Raw genomic sequence first — 20,407 nt, 5'->3', positions numbered from 1 at the left:
TTTGGGCTGAGAATTATAGGACAGCCCTATAATTTGTGAAAAAGCTTCAGGTGCAGCTATACTTTGCACATAGAAAACCCACAAAGACTATAGGCCCACATAGAAGCGTTCAGAGATGCCCAGTTTCCCCACGCACTACATTTATCAATACTACCTGGATCCTAGTAGGACTAGAGGGGGTGTTTTTGCTTCTCTGTCACTCCCTTTTTCACAGTGTGCTAGTCTGTGCCTTAGTCCCAGTGTGTTCATTACCAATGTGTCTGCTTGTTGTTAGTGTGCCATCGAAACACTGAAGTGAGTGAAGCATGATTCCCCACTGTCCAATGAGAACCTTTCCCTGCTAGACAAGCGTCAAATGAGACCCCCAGATCCACTGATCACCAGGATCCACTATGTCCTCCTCCTCTCACTTTGTGTGTGCATGCACACAGATGCACCCCACACTGATGCCTGTGCATCCTCCACACGTGCACCTCCACACTTGCACCGATATTAACGCACCCTCACCTACACAGACATACACACAACCACGAGTTTGTCCTTCAGTACAGACATCCTGCTTGTTGCCGCTAGTGTGTTGTCACACCAACCAACCTCTTTAATCGGACAACCTTCAAATCACATCAACCCTTAGGAAGCCAGTGGGATTCCCTGGAGCCAATGAGATGCCAGCGAGGCAGATGGACATGAGAGATGCCCAATCAGATCCAACGCTCGGATCAAAGTAGGAGTTTATTCTGCTGCATGTCCGTTTTTTCACACGTTTTTACTCGCCGCCCTGCCCTCTCCCCTGACCCCCGACCCCAGCACTTCCGAGTGTAGGCTCGGTCAACCCACCCCCAAATGTTACCCCAAACAAACCCCTATGTTTGTCTCCCCATGAGGAAAGCTTTACCAGGTGTTCATTAGGGTACCTCCGAATGTGAAGATGCATGCTGTAGACTGAAGCATGGCATGATGGGAACAAATGATGCTGTAAGTGTCTCTTTTAGGAATGTCAGCTATACCAAAGGATGCCCTAACACCTCTTTAATCAACTGTTTTTTTTCTGTTTTGGCAAGATGCGATGTTTTCATCATCTCTAGAGGGTTGTGATTCCCAGTTTATGACCCTCAGATCCCTTTGAATTGTAACCAAGCCAACTCCCGATGCTGCTCTGTGTTTCAGCATTTGGCCTGTTAACTTACCCTAATTATTTTGCCCTGCCCTGTTAAAAGATTTCTGAGTGAGACTGAGGTCCCAGCTGGTGTGCCAATGTCTAATACAGTTTAACATTACTCACATATCCTCACACTATACAGTTGAAGTCGGAAGTTTACATACACTTAGGTTGGAGTCATGAAAACAACACCATGGGACCATGCAGCCGTCATACCGCTCAGGAAGGAGACTCATTCTGTCTCATAGAGATGAACGTACTTTGGTACGATAAGTGCAAATCAATCCCAGAACAACAGCAAAAGACCTTGTGAAGATGATGGAGGAAACGGGTACAAAAGTATCTATATCCACAGTAAAAGGAGTCCTTTATCGACATAACATGAAAGGCCGCTCAGCAAGGAAGAAGCCACTGCTCCAAAACCACCATAAAAAAGCCAGATTACGGTTTGCAACTGCACATGGTGACCAAGACAGTACTTTTTGGAGAAATGTCCTCTGGTCTGATGAAACAACAAAAATAGAACTGTTTGGCCATAATGACCATCGTTATGTTTGGAGGAAAAAGGGGGATGCTTGCAAGCCGAAGAACACCATCCCAACCGTGAAGCACAGGGGTGGCAGCATCATGTTGTGGGGGTGCTTTGCTGCAGGAGGGGCTGGTGCACTTCACAAAATAGATGGAATCATGAGGTAGGAAAATTATGTGGATATATTGAAGCAACATCTCAAGACATCAGTCAGGAAGTTAAAGCTTGGTCGCAAATGGGTCTTCCAAATGGACAATGACCCCAAGCATACTTCCAAAGTTGTGGCAAAATGGCTTAAGGACAACAAAGTCAAGGTATTGGAGAGACCATCACAAAGCCCTGACTTCAATCCCATAGACAATGTGTGGGCAGAACTGAAAAAGTGTGTGCGAGCAAGGAGGCCTACAATCCTGACTCAGTTACACCAGCTCTGTCAGGAGGAATGGGCCAAAATTCACCCAACTTATTGTGGGAAGCTTGTGGAAGGCTACCTGAAACATTTGACCCAAGTTAAACAATTTAAAGGCAATGCTACCAAATACTAATTGAGTGTATGTGAACTTCTGACCCACTGGGAATGTGATGAAAGAAATAAAAGCTGAAATCACTCTCTCTACTATTATTCTGATATTTCACATTCTTAAAATAAAGTGGTGATCCTCACTGACCTAAGACGGGGGATTTTTACTAGGATTAAATGTCAGGAATTGTGAAAAACTGAGTTTAAATGTATTTGGCTAAGGTGTGTATATATAAACTTCCGACTTCAACTGTATCTGTCCCAAGCATTAGATTATATGTCTGCCTCCGTCCAGGGTAGCCTAGTGGTTAGAGCTTTCGGCATCTTAACCATAACAGCACACCTCATTTGCATTAGGTGGGACCCATGGAAAGTAATCTATCAGGTGTTGTAACACAAATGATGTCCAAGACAAGAAATTAAAATATTTATCATTATATTTTCAAAAATGTTTCATACCCAAAGAATTTGACAAGTAGGCTACTGACGGGTTCCCTTACAGGAAAAACCACATGATTTTCACATGAGATTTCACAGGTAATGCCTTGAAAACAAAACTGAGTTGTTATGGTACACATACAGTGCATTTAACATAGTGTTTTCAACTTACATATTTGACACACTTTGAAATTGTGTATGTTTATTTATACAGTAATTATAATTCAACATGTCCTCACCTAATGCTAAATTGTAATTATTTCGCCTTAATGGTCTATTTATTGCCTTACCCTCCCTACTCTTCTACATTTGCACACACTGTACATATATTTTTCTATTGTATTATTGACTGTACGTTTGTTTGTGTAACACTCTGTTGTTGTTTCTGTCGCACTGCTTTGCTTTATCTTGGCTAGGTCGCAGTTGTAAATGAGAACTTGTTCTCAACTGGCCTACCTGGTTAAATGAAGGTGAAATAAATAACAAAAACAAACCTGGGATTTGAACTCAGCATTTCAATCTTTCTGCTACTCCACCATGTTCGTGTCAACAACTGTACAAAAAAAACTCAAAATGCTGAAATAAAGTAAATGAAATCAATGATAACAGACTAGTCAGATTAACTGATGACTAAAATAGCAGTGCAGTTTGACAGTACTCCCATATCCCCAGACTATAACTGTCCCAACCGTTGGATTATGTCACCAGATCACCAGATGTCACAAGCAAAACATGTGGAAATGTGAAATCGTGTGATTGTCCACATGTGCAATCATGTGATTGTCCACATCCTGTGGTTTTCCCGAAAGGGCAATGACATTCTTGGGATGGTGTCATGGTCCCCTGGAGATTGTCTAGTTCAAATGTTGTCACGTGTAGTTTTATGGTATCACATGTTGAAATTTTGCATCCTCATGTTGTCATTTTTTCCCCCCACACGAGGTAATGTTTTCACATGTTTAGTTTCATGTTATCACATGTTGTTTTAACATGTTGTCACGTTAACTTCACATAAGATCACAAGGGTTATAGGCGACTGTACTTTTCTCCTCATCGGAAAGAAGAAAGTTGGATTCAGAAGCATTGTTATTGGTGGTCACGTAACAAATTTGCCTCTGGAGATGGCCACAGTTGGCGACAGAGCCAACACTCACTAACATACAAACAATATACAGCATTAATATAGAGAAGGCTATACGGTACATTGGATGGTACAGCTTGAGTCATGAGGTGTGTGTGCATGAGGTATTACATGTGTCACTAGTCCCTGCTCTCCAGGTGGTATACCATAGTCCTGCCTCTGCTGGATCCCCCAAAACACACACATCCGCATTGCGTACACACACACATACACACGCAACACACACACCACTCACTCCACACACACACAGCTGGGACACTGGGGTGCTGGATGTGGCCCAGCATTTTAGCAGATGGCCTGGGTGCTACGCTATCAGTCACCATAGTAACATGCTCTCTTTTTCCATTTTCTCTCTGTCTTTCTCTCCCTCTCTGTAGCGCCAAGAGAAGGAAAATGGCAGACAAGATTCTTCCACAGAGGGTGAGATTGCGTATATTTTGTATTTTTCTCCCATTACTTGAGTGTTTGTGTGTTATTATCCATTCTCTGTTGAATAGAACATGTGTGCGTTTTTGATCTCGGGGCTTGGAGGGGCAGATGATTATGTGTTATTACAAATGGAGCGTAAAGAGATGCTTGGCGCAGGCTTGGCGGTGGGCACCGTTGTTTAATGATTCCTCTTATTTTCAAATGGAATAACCAATAGACTGGTAGGAAACAGAGCCGGTATAAAACAACCTTAAGGTTTAGAGGAGGCACATCTTCTCCACAGGTGAGGTGGAGTGTGTGGTCCGCGTCAGGGCTAAACAAACCCACGTCTAGCCACTATCCTCTGCCTGCCTGCGCCACAACCTCCGCTCTCCCCTTCATGCCCCCCTGCCCCGTCTCAACCCTGCCTAGCCTGGGCATTGATTTTGTAAAGGCTGCTGCTGGTGGCACTGGATTGGAGCCCCATGCTGCTCCCAGTCTCTCCTATGAGTGTCTCCGTAGTCTGTGGGTCTTATCGTAACACAAGCCAGACAGAGGATGGGGATAGCTGCATGTCTCAGGGACAGGGAATGTCCCACACTGCATTCTGTCTGCACTACACCTCAACTTGGTGACAGACAGACGCAGGTAGAGAAGGAATGAGATGATCGAGGGAACAATGAAGGGAGAGACAGATAGATTAGAAAGATGGAGAGAGGGGTAACGCAGTGGGAGAATCTGGGAGTCTGTGCCCAGTTTGGTAAGTAGCCTTGGCAGAGTGCGGACTCCCTCCATCTGGGGATGAGTATGGTAATGTGTCAAGGAGAGTAGGGGCAGGTTGGGTAGGGGTGGGGTTCGCGCTGATGTGCCCGCTGCATTTCAAATGCAGACTTAGCACCACTAAAGGCTGGACTGGTGCACCAATTAGTGAGTGGTGTTGAGCAGTCACAGCTCCTGTGGGCACTACTGCCCGCTCTGTCACCTTCATTAGGTGTGTCACCCCTGTAACAGAAGGACGGAAAGACTTTTGGGGGAAATGGTGGCTTGAGAGAATACAGTCACCGTTTCAGTTCAGACACCAGACATGCTCTGATCGCAGAATGCCTTACCTTAATGAAACTTAAGCTTAAACACAAACCTCAGTCAATCCCACAACTTATTGTCACAATCTTTTTTTTCAGTTCAATTTTACTGGATAATAGGATTTTTCTTCTTCTAAAGCTATACACGAGCATTGGGTTAAATATGATAGAGTATATTGTGTCAGAGACACTAAGAGTTGGTTGTTTGATTTCTCCTCTGATCAGATCCGTGAACTGGTCCCTGAGTCACAGGCTTACATGGACCTGCTGGCCTTCGAACGTAAACTGGACCAGACCATCATGCGTAAACGGGTGGACATCCAGGAAGCCCTGAAGAGACCCATGAAGGTAACACATATCATAGGCCTGAAGGATCTCACTACGATAATATACTTTACTGTACGAGCAGCAGCAGGTAGCCTAGCGGTTAAGAGCGCTGGGCCAGTAACCGAAAGGTTTGAATCCCCAAGCTGACAAGGCGGAAGAATCTGTAGTTCTGCCCTTGAGCAAAGCAGTTAACCCCCGACAACAACTGCTCCCCGGACGTGGATGTCTATTAAGGCAGTCTCCTGCACCTCTCTGGTTCAGAGGGGTTGGGTTAAATGCAGAAGACACATTTCGGTTGAAATCACTCAGTTGTGCAACTGACTATGTAGGTATTCCCTTTCCCTATATGAAAATACTATGCCCTTTGAACAATGGAACATGAAACATCTCTGTATTTTTCTTTGGTACCAAAGTGCCCAAGACTGATGTGTACAGAAATGCCCACTGGTTCCAACAGTGTCTTTGTGTTTGTGTCGACAGCAAAAGCGTAAACTGAGGCTGTACATCTCCAACACCTTCAACCCTGCCAAGCCCGACGCTGACGACTCAGATGGCAGTATTGCATCATGGGAGCTGCGGGTTGAGGGGAAGCTGCTGGATGATGTGAGTATTCTACTTCCTGTAGGACGATGGAATATCACTGGATCAATTCATCGTGATTGGTTTGTTTGATTTTGTTTAGAAAAGTTTAAAAAAATTCCCTCATTGTGAAGTCTCTTCTATGTATGATAGCGATTATGAACGGTTTCTTTTGAACTGTATCCCTTCCACTGAGTCAGATTTCTCCTCTGTACATATTTTCTGGCAGGTTGACGTTTATTGTGATGAGTCTTGTCATGGAGGCAGAAGTGAGTGATTTTGTAAGAATTCATGGTCTTAATTTAAGGTTAGAGTTAGGCATTAGGGTTAGCAGTGTGGTTAGGGTTAAGTTTAACACCAGATTTTATCACTTTGTGGCTTTGCCAGCTAGTGACCACTCTGGAGAACTGCCTCCAGAACAAGATTCATGCCAAAAAAACGCTAACCAGCTATTTTATGGGGGACTGTATTTTAAATGTGGCAGCATGGTGGGTTAAATTTTTACTTTTCACCATGGTGAAATACCTTCAAAAAAATCCATGGCCATGTCTCAATCATTCAACCAAGTATGAATATTGCTAGCTCTTTGATCCAGGAGCTGCTTTGTGGAGTGTTTGCCCCACACATGTTTTATTTTTTATTTTTATTTCACCTTTATTTAACCAGGTAGGCTAGTTGAGAACAAGTTCTCATTTGCAACTGCGACCTGGCCAAGATAAAGCAGTCTTGTATGGCAGTCTTGTATAGTTCTAACACATCTCCACAATTCCACAGTCGGCAACAAGATTTGTTTGTTTTGTTAGGCCTTCTGAGGAATGCTAAATGTTTCGCTAAATGTTTGCACAGATTATTTCTGCAACATGACCATAGATTTCTTTTGCAGAGTAAGATCGACTTCAAATGGTGGCTCAACTCTAATTCTCTCATCAGCTTTTGAGTCAAGGCTGTCATTTCACAGTGGTTTGGACTATTTGAGGTTTTCTGAGCCCACAAATATTTTCGGCCCACTTTTTAAGGAAGTGGACCCTGAGAATATCCTGTTTTCACATTGTATGTGGTCCCTTCTACGTCTTTGGTCAACCCCTTGCCCCTAGGGCCTAGGGTAAATTGAATGATATCACTGCTTTGTTGTCCTAGAAATGTTGCTATAGTCAATGACAACAGTATATCAAGTTATCTAAGGCAGGTGTTCAACAGTAGTGCATAGGGGTTTAGTTGAAATCACTCCCAGAGACCGATGTTCACTTACCAGGAAACAAACAAGGGCCTAGCCCAAAGGCCAGCGGATGGCGCTATTGAGTCGTTTCATCTTACCGTCCAAAGGGAATGTATGCAGCCGGCTATACACTCGTATCCCCCGTGGACCGGTTTGTACATAAAACATTCTATATTCAGGCGACAAAGGAATCCATTTCTTTCTTAACTCGATTTAATGTCGAGAAGATGGAAAAATTGGGAAAATATGCATACTTTCTAGCATGAAACACCACGCTAGAGTGGCTAATGCTACTTCCGTGTGTGTGTGTGAGTGAGTTTGTCCCGTGTTACACTCTTCAAATGTTCATATCAGCCCAAATGTTCCGTCCACGTTAAACTAACTAACCACCTCTCTTTATTCCATAGCCTGGGAAGCTGAAGAGGAAATTCTCCTCTTTCTTCAAGAGCCTGGTGATTGAGCTGGACAAAGACCTATACGGTCCTGACAACCACCTTGTAGAGGTGAGTTCATGTTCCCTGATGACCGCTGACCGTATACCTGCACCCTCTGTCCTCTCTGTCTCACTCTCGTCTCCTCTACCCTGTCTGTGTTCCGCCCATAGAAATAGAATGAGAATGGAATATCTTTTTTGGAATGTCAGTTGAGGACGCTTTGTGCTTTACTGCTTTGGGGACCCTCAAAATGGCCCCCAGTCCACTCATAATGGCGTAATTAATCTGAATGAGGACATCCGTTCTATTCATTCTAATTCTATGGTCTTCAGCCTCATCCAGATCTATTCAGCAGGTTTTGGGCAAACAAGGGGTTAACTATAGTGTTTAACCACTAAAGACTCTTGGCATCGTATCTTTAGTTACAATGCAGGTCACAATGTACACCCCTGTAGAAGATTAGGCCATAGACTAGTTATGATTCTGAGAAAATAAATACACTACCCACACACTTGTTGAATCAATATTATTTCAATGTAATTTGTCAACGTATTGTGACGTGGAATCAACGTGGAAAATACATTAGATTTGAAAAAAAGTCATCAACCAGTGCTGTTTTTGTCTCATTTCAACCTGCCTTGTAAACATTGAAATTAGGGTAAACTTCAACTTAAATACATTGACTTAACCTGACTTACAGGTTGTTACATCAATCTAATTTCAATATAATCATCAGAACTATGTATATGTTTGGTTGAAATTTGTGTGGTTGAAATTGTGGTTGAAATTCAACCATATATTGAATTTTCTATGCAATTTCAACCAAAATTTCAACCACACATGGTTGAAATTATGTTGAATTTTATATTTGATTTGACCTTGTTTCAATGTTGATAGTAAAATGTTGTTTGAATCAACGTCATCGTGTCAACGTCATGCCATCAACCTAAATAAAGGGGTATGTTGAAATAACATGTGAAGCCACAGTCCAAGTTAAACAGTGACACCTACTGGTAAATGAGGGGTAATGCTCTTCAGTGAGAACAAGTTTACCATCCAAATGCCTACCTCTATGTACCATGCTTAGATTTGGAAACAAGCTGTGTACGTTTCAGCTGAACACATTTAGACATTGCTCAGCATCCATACTCATTTGTGTAGACTACCTAAATAACGTTGAATAGTTGAAAGTAACTCCTAACTTTTTTTACCCAGGCTGTATGTGAATGTCAATTCAGAGTGATGTTGGATTTATGAAGTTAACATTGACAGCTGATTTGCCCAACAAAGGTCACCATGTTGGTACTATTTCTGAGTATTTAAACCTTTTCTTTCATCTGAATTTGTCGTTTTAGGGGATTTTAACTTAGATTGGCTTACCCCGGCCTCAGACCATTTTAAGAATATTTTTCTTGACTTTAACCTGACTCAACCGATTGCGAAACCCACACGGATTAATACAAAATCCAGCAAACTTCTCACTGATTGACCTAATTCTAACAAATAATCCCCACAAGTATTTGTTGAGTGGCGTCTTTGCTAATGATCTCAGTGATCGCTCTCCTGCCATTGTATTAGAGATACCAAAAGGATTAACACTGATCCTCGTATAATTATGAAGAGACATTTTTTCCCCCACAAGCTTTTCTTCATGATGTGTATTACCCTGACCTCTCCTCTATCTCAGCTGCATACCTGACCCTGAATTAGCTCTAGAATTGTTCTCATCTCTTTTTCTCTCTCTGGCAGACAAAACATGCTCTCCCTTTTAAACAACTTAGTGTAAAAAAAATATAGAACAAATCCTTGGTTCTCTATAGAACTTTCAGATCTAGTTATCATTTTTTTTAAACAGGCCTGGGCAAAGGTTTGAAAAACTGACTGTAGCTGTTTGGAAGCTTTTCAGGCAATTGAGAAATAGATACACTTCCACATTCCAGAAATCTCAGACTCTGCTGGTGATCCGTCTTGACTGTGCTTTTAAACAGCTTGGAAGATTCCCAAAAATTATGTCATGGCTTTAGAAGCTTCTGATAGGCTAATTGAAATAATTTGAGTCAATTGGAGGTGTACCTGTGGATGTATTTCAAGGCCTACCTTCAAACTCACTGCCTCTTTGCTTGACATCATGGGAAAATCAAAAGAAATCAGCCAAGACCTTAGAATTTTTTTTTTGTAGTTTCACAAGTCTGGTTCATCCTTGGGAGCAATTTCCAAACGCCTGAAGGTACCACGTTCATCTGTACAAACAATAGTACGCAAGAATAAACACCATGGGACCACGCAGCCGTCATACCGCTCAGGAAGGAGACGCATTCTGTCTCATAGATGAATGTACTTTGGTGCGAAAAGTGCAAATCAATCCCAGAACAACAGCAAAGGACCTTGTGAAGATGATGGAGGAAACAGGTACAAAAGTATCTATATCCACAGTAAAAGGAGTCCTATATCGACATAACCTGAAAGGCCGCTCAGCAAGGATGAAGCCACTGCTCCAAAACCGCCATAAAAAAGCCAGACTACGGTTTGGGGACAAAGATCGTACTTTTTGGAGAAATGTCCTCTGGTCTGATGAAACAAAATTAAAACTGTTTAGCCATAATGACCATCGTTATGTTTGGAGGAAAAAGGGGGATGCTTGCTAGCCGAAGAACCCCATCTCAACCGTGAAGCACGGGGGTGGCAGCATCATGTTGTGGGGGTGCTTTGCCGCATGAGGGACTGGTGCACTTCACAAAATAGATGGCATCATAAGAAAATAAAATTATGGGAATATATTGAAGCAACATCTCAACACATCAGTCAGGAAGGTAAAGCTTGGTCGCAAATGGGTCTTCCAAATGGACAATGACCCCAAGCATACTTCCAAAGTTGTGGCAAAATGGCTTAAGGACAACAAAGTCAAGGTATTGGAGTGGCCATCACAAAGCCCTGACCTCAATCCTATAGCACATTTGTGGGTAGAACTGAAAAAGCATGTGCGAGTAAGGAGGCCTACAAACCTGACTCAGTTACACCAGCTCTGTCAGGAGGAATGGGCCAAAATTTACCCAACTTATTGTGGGAAGCTTGTGGAAGGCTACCCGAAACGTTTGACCGGAGTTAAACAATTTAAAGGCAATGCTACCAAATACTAATTGAGTGTATGTAAACTTCTGACCCACTGGGAATGTGATGAAAGAACTGAAATAAATCATTCTCTCTACTATTATTCTGACATTTTACATTCTTAAAGTAAAGTGGTGATCCTAACTGACCTAAGACAAGGAATTTTACTATGATTAAATGTCAGATAGTGAAAAACTGAGAAACAGTACTGATTGATTACTTTTTTCGAATCCAATGTATTTTCGACAATACGTTAATGAATAACGTGGAAATGTTGATTCAACCAGTGTGTGCCCAGTGGGTATTCTCATCTACTGTATTTAGCCTATTTTGGTATTGTTGGCTACTAGATCTGACATCACTCTTATTGACTTAGCTGGCGGATGTTATCATCTGAGAACAGATATTTTACTGAAAAGGCAGTAAAACACAGTCAGTCCAAAACAGCTCATTACGGATTTTAGTATTCAATGGGGTTTTAGATCTTGAGGAATCCACTATACCGGAGAATTAAGATTTTACCAGAGAATGGTGTCTGAGGTTCCAACCTTTGAATTGTAAAAACATGTTTTTGACACTGTAAGCACATTCGCACACACAGCCACAAGGTGTTCTAACTTGACAAAATGCTTCCTTGAGTGTTTTGAGGTTAGAGTACTTCTCAAGGTTTCCCACCTTGTAATATTTTAGCAAGGATAGATGGCATAGATAAAGCTTTGCTTGGAATGAATCTGTCCATCAAATGGAATGTACCACAACACAGCAATGAAAACATATATTTTTGTAAACCCTACATTGAGTTAGTGGTAAAGCAGTAGAAAAGCATTCCATCAGTTCCCTCCCAGTGTTGCATGCTAAGTGGCTACAATTCACTGAAACGCAGGGAACTTTAAGTGTTTTTCTTTTCAGCTGCTGACCAGTAAAGCGAAGGTAAGATGCAGACTCAAATAACATTTCCACATAGATAAAATACCAGGGAGGGTTTGATATCTGGATATCAGAGGAGAAAATTGATACTGTAATGCCAAATAGAGGTTTTATTTGGGTAGGGTACAGTCTCAACTTGATAAGCCATGCTCTTGTTAGGTTATAAAATACTTCTGATATCATGATTCTCAATCTGATTTATTTTATTGTTTTGAATGCCAACATATGCGTTAGCGCCTCTGGAAAAACAAATGATCAACCCTTTGCTGTCTTGATAGTTCACTCAGTTCCTTACCACACCATGCATGATCTATTCTTTTACAGCGATTCAGCCTTCCAAAAGACAACATACTCAAAGGGTCGAGAGCAAGGCTGCTCGTTGAAAGTGTACACATTTGGTTTTGTATTCTTTTATCGTCTTTGTGTGCACGTTTGTATGTACATATTCTGGAATTCCGTGGCCGGTGCCTGTAGGTAGTGTTCAAGGTGGGGTTTCTGTCTCTGTGTTTCCTGCTAGTGGCACCGCACTCCCACCACCCAGGAGACAGACGGCTTCCAGGTGAAGCGGCCAGGGGACGTGAGCGTGCGCTGCACACTGCTGCTAATGCTGGACTACCAGGTGAGGGCGCCGTAGACAAGAATTGTACTTTTGAATTCCGTAAAGTCCGTGTGGAAGAGGTGAAAAAAAGGTTGTCTATCAACAATGACAAGCCAGCCATCTGACAATCTAGATGGAAAATGACTGAGGATAATAGCAGACGATATTGCCACTCCTGTTTGCTACATCTTCAATTTAAGCCTACTAGAAAGTGTGTGCCCTCAGTCCTGGAGGGAAGCTAAAGTCATTCCACTACCCAAGAATAGTAGAGCCATCCCGGGTGGTGCAGTGGTCTAAGGCACTGCGTCGCAGTGCTAGCTGTGCCACCAGAGATTCTGGGTTTGAGCCCAGGCTCTGTCGCAGTCGGCCGCGACCGGGAGGTCCATGGGGCGACGCACAATTGGCACAGCATCGTCCGGGTTAGGGAGGGTATGGCCGGCAGGGATATCCTTGTCTCATCGCGCACTAGCGACTCCTGTGGCGGGCCGGGCGCAGTGTACGCTGACCAGGTCGCCAGGTGTGCGGTGTTTCCTCCGACACATTGGTGCGACTGGCTTCCGGGTTGGATGTGGGTTGTGTCAAGAAGCAGTGCGGCTAGGTTGGTTTGTGTTTCGGAGGATGCATGGCTCTCGACCTCCGCCTCTCCCGAGTCCGTACGGGAGTTGCAGCGATGAGAAGACTGTAACTACCAATTGGATACCACGAAATTGGGGAGAAAAAAAAGGGGTTACATTTTTTTTAAAGAATAGTAAAGCCCCCTGGTTCAAATAGCCGACTAATCATCCTGTAAACTTCTGGAAAAAATTGTTTGACCAGATACAATGCTATTTTACAGTAAACAAATTGACAACAGAATTTCAGCACACTTATAGGGAAGGACACTCAACAAGTACAGCACTTACACAAATGACTGATGATTGGCTGAGAGAAATTAATGATAAAATGATTGCGGGGGCTGTCTTGTTAGACTTCAGTGCAGCTTTTGACATTATTGATCATAGTCTACTGCTGAACAAACATATGTGTTATGGCTTTACACCCCCTGCTATAATGCGGATAAAGAGTTACTTGTCTCACAGAACACAGAGGATGTTCTTTTAATGGAAGCCTATCAAATATAATCCAGTTAGAATCAGGAATTCCCCAGTGTAGCTGTTATGGCCCCTTGCTTTTTTCAATTTTGACTAACGACATGCCACTGACTGAGTAAAGCCAGAGTGTCTATATATGCGGATGACTCAACGCTATACACGTCAGCTACTACAGCGACTGAAATGACTGCAACACTTAACAAAGAGCTGCAGTTAGTTTCAGAGTGGGTGGCAAGGAATAAGTTAGACCTCGATATTTCTAAAACTAAAAGCATTGTATTTGGAACAAAAGACTCACTAAACCCTAACCTCAACTAAATCTTGTAATAAATAATGTGGATATTGAGCAAGTTGAGATGACAAAACTGCTTGGAGTAACACTAGATTGTAAACTGTCATGTTCAAAACATATTGATGCAGTAGTAGCTAAGATGGGGAGAAGTCTGTCTATAATAAAGTGATGCTCTGCCTTCTTAACAAGGCAGGTCCTACAGGCCCTAGTTTTGTCGCACCTTGACTACTGTTCAGTCGTGTGGTCAGGTGCCACATAAAAGGACTTAGGAAAATTGCAATTGGCTCAGAACAGGGCAGCACGGCTGGCCCTTGGATGTACACAGAGAGCTAATATTAATAATATGCATGTCAGTCTCTCCTGGCTGAAAGTGGAGAGATTGACTTCATCACTACTTTTATTTATTGACATGTTGAATGCACTGAGCTGTGTGCCAGTAGTTTAGACAGACAGCTCGGTGCATTGACCCATGCATACCCCACAAGACATGCCACCAGAGGTCTCTTCACAGTCCCCAAGTCCAGAACAGACTATGGGAGGCACACAGTACTACATAGAGCCATGACTACATGGAACTCTATTCCACATCAAGTAACTGACTCAAGCAGTAAATTAGATTTAAAAAAACAGATAAAAAAATCACCTTATGGAACAGCGGGGACTGTAAAGCAACACAAACATAGGCGCATACACACACACAGATACACACACACATACGATAACATACGCACTATACATACACATGGATTTAGTAATGTAGATATGTGGTAGTGGTGGAGTAGGGGCCTGAGGGCACACAGTGTGTTGTGAAATGTATTGTAATGTTTTAAAATTGTATAAACTGCCTTAATTTTGCTGGACCCCAGGAAGAGTAGCTGCTGCTTTGGCAGTCCTTTTAATTTTCAGTAGTGCACGAGGCTAAAATCTATTTAGAGGACTTACAAAACTCTAACAAAAGTGTCCCCAAAGCAGCTGTCATCTGGCAGTTGTAACAGTTCCTGAGGTCAGTCGGCTAGTACTGACTGTGACCTCTCCGCAGCCCCCCCAGTTTAAACTGGACCCTCGCCTGGCCCGGCTGCTGGGTATCCACACCCAGACCCGCTCCTGTATCATCCAGGCCCTGTGGCAGTATGTCAAGACCAACAAGCTGCAGGACTCCCATGACAAGGAGTACATCAACTGTGACAAGTACTTTCAGCAGGTAGACTACACCCTTCTAGTTCTCCTCTGGTACTGTATTACCTGTTGTCATAGTACCTTCAGTAGGGAGAGTATGCCTTTTGTTATTGGCTGCGTCCTGAATTGCACCCGATTCCCTATATAATTCATTAATTTCGACAAGAACCCTAAGGCCCTAGACAAAAGTAGTGCACTATTAATGGAATATGGTGCCATTTGGGAGACACACATTTGCCCTTCCCTGCTGATAGGTCTGTATTCTGTAATGTTATTGTCTTCCTCTCAGATCTTTGACTGCCCGAGGCTCAAGTTCTCGGAGATCCCCCAGCGTCTCACCAACCTCCTCCTGCCCCCTGACCCCATCGTCATCAACCACGTCATCAGGTGAGTAGCTCACACTTACTGTAACACCTACCTGGCAACTTCCTGGTTTGAATTGAAGGGTGAATGCCTGGTCATAAAAACCTAGCAGATGAATACATTTGAAAAGCTATAAGATAACAATGTGGGCACAGCGCTTCACAGTTAATACTGTCCCAAAGGGTAGATAATCCAATTAAAGTGCAAAGGCTGGGAGGCAAGAATCCTGGTAAGATACAGACAGACCACCAGCATTCTTGCCTTCCAGGCTTTTCATTTTTATTACATTTGAAATGCTGCCAACAACCTCAGTCTCACCATCCTTCCCCGCCTCTCCATGCAGTGTGGACCCTAACGACCAGAAGAAGACGGCATGCTATGACATTGACGTGGAGGTGGAGGACCCCCTGAAGAGCCAGATGAGCAGCTTCCTGCTCTCCACCGCCAACCAGCAGGAGATCGCCTCATTGGACAACAAGGTGGGACAACCACACAGGAAGGATAGCCAATCACAATTACCCAAGATGACTTTAAAGGTAGATTTACATTGCGGAGATGTGTGACGACTAATTACCGTCAGTTATATGTGAATTAGAGTTCAGAGCTGTCTGACCGTGTCGGATAGATTTCTATCTGATTCTCCCGGAGAATCTTGTCGCCCGAAGTGCAATCACCAGGGTTAGGGTCAATTCCATTTCAATTCTGGAAGTACACTGAAATGCTTTTCAAATGGGGAAAATTTGGAATTTAAATTTGGTTTACTTTCTAAATTGACTGGAATTTAAATGGAATTGACCCCAACCCTTGCTAACACTTTTGCGCGCGCCGTCGATAAACAATCGCACTGGTATAAATTGCATGTTGGCCGTGTGGAGAAAATCTCTGTGTTGTCAGAGCTGTTCCCGCATCTCCACAATGTAAATCTACCTTTACATAGGTGTTGTGGCTTCATGTTCCTGTGGGAAAAGCCTTGTTCTTTACACCGTCACCCCCGTTTCTTACACAACTATTTGAATGCAAATTCTGAAGAAACGCAGTGGCTCAAATAAATTGGTGTATTGAAATTGGAAAGTTATTTTCATATGCTTAGATCTGTGTAAGCTGTCCTCTAACATCAGTGATCATTATGAACCCTGTAGATCCATGAGACCATTGAGTCCATCAACCAGTTGAAGATCCAGAGGGACTTTATGCTCAGCTTCTCCAGGGATCCTAAGGGCTACATCCAGGACTGGCTCAAGTCCCAAAGCAGAGACCTGAAGGTGAGGGACACGCACACACACACACGCACGCACGGACGCACACACACACACCTACCTGACCAACAGTGCTCTCTGTTTGGCTGCAGCTGATGACAGACGTGGTGGGGAACCCAGAGGAGGAGAGGAGGGCGGCGTTTTACCACGAGCCCTGGTCCCAGGAGGCCGTCAGTCGCTACTTCTACTGCAAGGTGAGGAGAAATGCCAAACGCTGCACCTTAAAACCTTTTAATAACTCGCACAAGAGCATCCAAGTAGAAACACAAACTAGGAATTGTGATCAGATAAGTCATATTTTGCTTTGAAGCTGTTCTGTTCTGCTCTGTTTTACCAGTCTTACCAATACCTATCACATTCACAAGCAATCAAATGTTTGATTTACCACTTTTTACAAATTGATTGATTGATACTGTGTATCCACTTAGGTATATTGAGGTATATTCAGGTTGTCTTTGTGTGTGGGATGCTGATGCCACTTCCCTCTCACAGATCCAGCAGAGGAGACAGGAGCTGGAGCAGGCCTTGGCCGTGAGGAACACCTAAACGCCGTCTCGGACGTCACGCTGCACTCTTCATCTGACCCCAGACCTGTGTTTGTTATTTTTTTTTAGCTTTCTTCACATTCACAGTACTGTGACCCGTGGCCTCTGACCCATCCCCAATCGCATGTATCTAAAAAAAGAAAACTTGGAACAATCTGTTCATCTCTGATGGACATGACCGGACATCTCTCTCCACACTCCTGGAATCCCAGGCCCACAGTTGGTTACTTTTAATGTCACCCACTAGCATGTCACAGTCTTTCCATAGAGACTACAAGTCATTGTACCAGCTGCCTGCAGAATGATCACTGTGTATTGGATTCATCTCAACCAGATGGACTGAATCCAGCAGTACTGTACATAATAGAAAGGTCATAATGGTCCACTGCATCTCATTCGTGAGTCCAAGGTGGTTGTTTGTAACCTAATGTTTCAAGTGTCTTGACTCACACACAGTTTGGATTGTGCCCATTTGTTTTTAGTGTATCATTAGCTGTATGGTTCATGTGAGCCATATGCTCAGAGTGTGTGTTTTGATGTGTGGAACGAAATGAACACCAGCGGAATGAAGATTACAGTATGAAGTAATGGGTCGTGGGACTGGGCGAATTTCTCTTCTGAAGCCCAAATGTTGAGGTCTGTCATTTTAAAACATGAATTTGTTCAAGGTAGGCAGCTTTCGTGAATTAGGATTTCCCTCATTATAAACTAATCTAAAATGCAATCTAAGATTAGCTTAATTTCTTTCAACTTTCTTCTGTAATTTACTTAAACAATGTAACAGTATAAGTAGATCTCTGTGTAAGTGAATATGTATTTCAGCAGATTGTTAAAAGGGACAATGACAATTAACACCAATGTCTGCTGGCTGTAGAAAGGATAGATGGTGACATGATGAGTAAGCACAAGGTGAAGTACTGTAGCAACACTTGGCAGTCAGTACACCCTGTAATGCTTTTACACAGACTAACTCTCTGTTACAAAGCACCCAGACAGACTTGCCGCAGCGAATTGCCATGCATATGGATTAGCTTTCGTGGTTTGTGCTGCTTCATTGTCCTGTCATAATAACTCTACAAAAGTCATGTCTGGGAACAGTATTAGCTACAGATCTCTCCCAATACTCAAGCCAGTATTTTTTTTTTAAATATTAACGACAGACACATTTTGGAATATGATGTAACCAACACCATTTCCTATGTTGAACAATCATGGGGCGGGCAGTGAAGCTGCAGCCACATCTGTACATTGCCTGCTATGAAAAATGTTGACCGGTAACTAATTCTATTATTTGAAATGAATGACGAAATGGGTCTTTGTTCATTGTATTTTTAGTTAACATCCATTGTGAACTTCCTGTCCCAAATGGATCTGTCTGACAGTATTTTGTCCTTGAACATTTTGACGGAGTCACCAAAGGTCTCGATAAAAGAGTATTATACTAGTTAAAATAGACAATGAACAATGGTTACTGTGATTTTGTCTCAGCTCGATAAAGCTATGTTACCAGTTAAAACTGAAGGGTGAATATGAAGACATTTTTAAGGGATATGTGAATGTAAATATCATTTTTTCCCCCTTAAGGGCAACTGTACAGCCTATGACTGTCTGTTTGTCTGTTTCGTTTAGGGAACGGCGGGACATATGGGGTGGGAAGGGTTGGGTTTCATAGGTTTAAAGCTGTAGGACAGGTACGCTAGTGTCCCTCTATGTACACTTGGGGGAGGGGGGGGGGGGGGGGGTATTTTAGGTCCTTGTTGAGTTTTAATGGGGCAGAACCATAGAATTGAATGCTGGGATTGATGATGCCTCCATCTCGCCACATACAAGGCTTGCTCATCTCTAACTACCACAGCAACTCAGTTCTGTGCCCTTCTAGTTTTGTGTGTGTCATGGGAGAAGCCTTCTCAGTTTCTGATTTGAAATCGACACTGCTGTCTTCTGTAACGTTCAAACTTGTGTCCTTGTTACATTTGTTTTGTGTCAACATGGCTGAGAGCTCCTATACTCAGCATAAACAGAGGTTGCGTTTCATAAAGACCTATGCATGCTGCATGGACAGGTTTTATACATTTCAAACAGGACATGTAAATACCCTCACAAATGCATGGAAGCGGATTTGAAGAGCACTGGATTTGACACAATATCTTTTGTGAGGGGGCCTTTTTCGAAAACATTTGCTAAAAACCTGTATGCTACCCAGCCAGCATAGATGTTATCTGCATATGAGAGTTTTTGTCACTACAGGTTCCATGTATGTCAACTTCACCAATCAAGGGAGCATACTAGTTGTTGTATTCAATTGTGTCAATCGATACTTGTTTGACCCAGATGTTCTTGTATGTTTGGCAGTCATGGAGCATCTTTGACTGTTGGGCACCCCTTGCTGGGCATTCTAGAAACTTCAACTCACTGACACCCTCTGTCTGACAATGGAAACCTGTCATTTGACTAATATAAAAGACTGTACTTAAACTGTGTGCTCCTCTCTCTGACAAACAGCATTCATATTGGTCTACCTAAATGGATAGGTGGTAACTGCAGTCTCTGTGCATGACTTTGTGGAGAGTCCATGTTCCTCACAGCTCTCTTTACACCATTTGTCTGCCACTTTATTAGGTACACCACCCCATTCACGTAAATAGATCGCTCTTACAGACAGTGAGTCTCGTGGCCATGGTTTGCTATATAAAGCAGGCAGGCAGACAGGCATCGAGCCATTCAGTTACTGTTTGTTTGAACGTTAGAATTCGCAAAACAAGCGTCTGAGCGTTGTATGATCTTCGGATCCAGTATCTCAAACGACCGACCCCCTGTTACAGAGAATGGTGCGAAAAAAAATATCTAGTTGGCGGCAGTCCTGTGGGCGAAAACAGCTCGTTGATGAGAGAGGTTAAAGGAGAATGGCAAGAATCGTGCAAGCTAACAGGTGGGCCACAAACAGACATAACGGTGCAGTACAACAGTGGTATGCAGAACGGCATCTCGGAATGCAAAACTTGTCAATCCCTGTCACGGATGGGCTATTGCAGACGACCAGACAGCTAAAAACAAGAAGAAGCGGCTCCGTTGTGCACACGATCACCAACACAAATAAGCTAGCTAGCTAAATTGACGATCACAGGGGGCAGCTTCGCCCCTCAGTATAATCCCCTCGCTCCTGCCCAGAGAGAAAGGGAGAAGACAGAGAGGATGTGAAGTGGTCCATTTATTTCTCT

General features: G+C 43.1%; 1 protein-coding gene across 12 annotated transcripts in view; it reads left to right on the top strand.

Moving 5' to 3' along the window:
- Positions 1 to 19,664, top strand: part of LOC139583807 (SWI/SNF-related matrix-associated actin-dependent regulator of chromatin subfamily D member 3-like) — a 56,902-nt gene extending 37,238 nt beyond the window's left edge. For 2 of the 12 annotated variants that reach the window (XM_071415304.1, XM_071415300.1), the window contains exons 3-16: positions 635 to 724; positions 4,165 to 4,207; positions 5,503 to 5,625; positions 6,085 to 6,207; positions 7,807 to 7,902; positions 11,851 to 11,871; positions 12,193 to 12,255; positions 12,386 to 12,487; positions 14,889 to 15,050; positions 15,315 to 15,412; positions 15,732 to 15,924; positions 16,528 to 16,650; positions 16,737 to 16,838; positions 17,137 to 19,664. In XM_071415304.1, coding sequence (XP_071271405.1) covers positions 635 to 724; positions 4,165 to 4,207; positions 5,503 to 5,625; positions 6,085 to 6,207; positions 7,807 to 7,902; positions 11,851 to 11,871; positions 12,193 to 12,255; positions 12,386 to 12,487; positions 14,889 to 15,050; positions 15,315 to 15,412; positions 15,732 to 15,924; positions 16,528 to 16,650; positions 16,737 to 16,838; positions 17,137 to 17,190 — 1,393 coding nt within the window. In that variant the 3' untranslated portion in view covers positions 17,191 to 19,664. The remainder of the gene's footprint in view (positions 1 to 634; positions 725 to 4,164; positions 4,208 to 5,502; positions 5,626 to 6,084; positions 6,208 to 7,806; positions 7,903 to 11,850; positions 11,872 to 12,192; positions 12,256 to 12,385; positions 12,488 to 14,888; positions 15,051 to 15,314; positions 15,413 to 15,731; positions 15,925 to 16,527; positions 16,651 to 16,736; positions 16,839 to 17,136) is intronic. The other 10 variants (XM_071415309.1, XM_071415306.1, XM_071415302.1 and 7 more) reach the window with 9 other exon arrangements.
- The last annotated feature ends 743 nt before the right edge of the window (positions 19,665 to 20,407 follow it).

Source organism: Salvelinus alpinus, chromosome 8 (assembly GCF_045679555.1).
Source record: "Salvelinus alpinus chromosome 8, SLU_Salpinus.1, whole genome shotgun sequence".
Lineage (NCBI taxonomy): Eukaryota > Metazoa > Chordata > Actinopteri > Salmoniformes > Salmonidae > Salvelinus > Salvelinus alpinus.
Note: the sequence above shows the minus strand (reverse complement) of the source record. Positions and strands in the feature narration are given on the sequence as shown.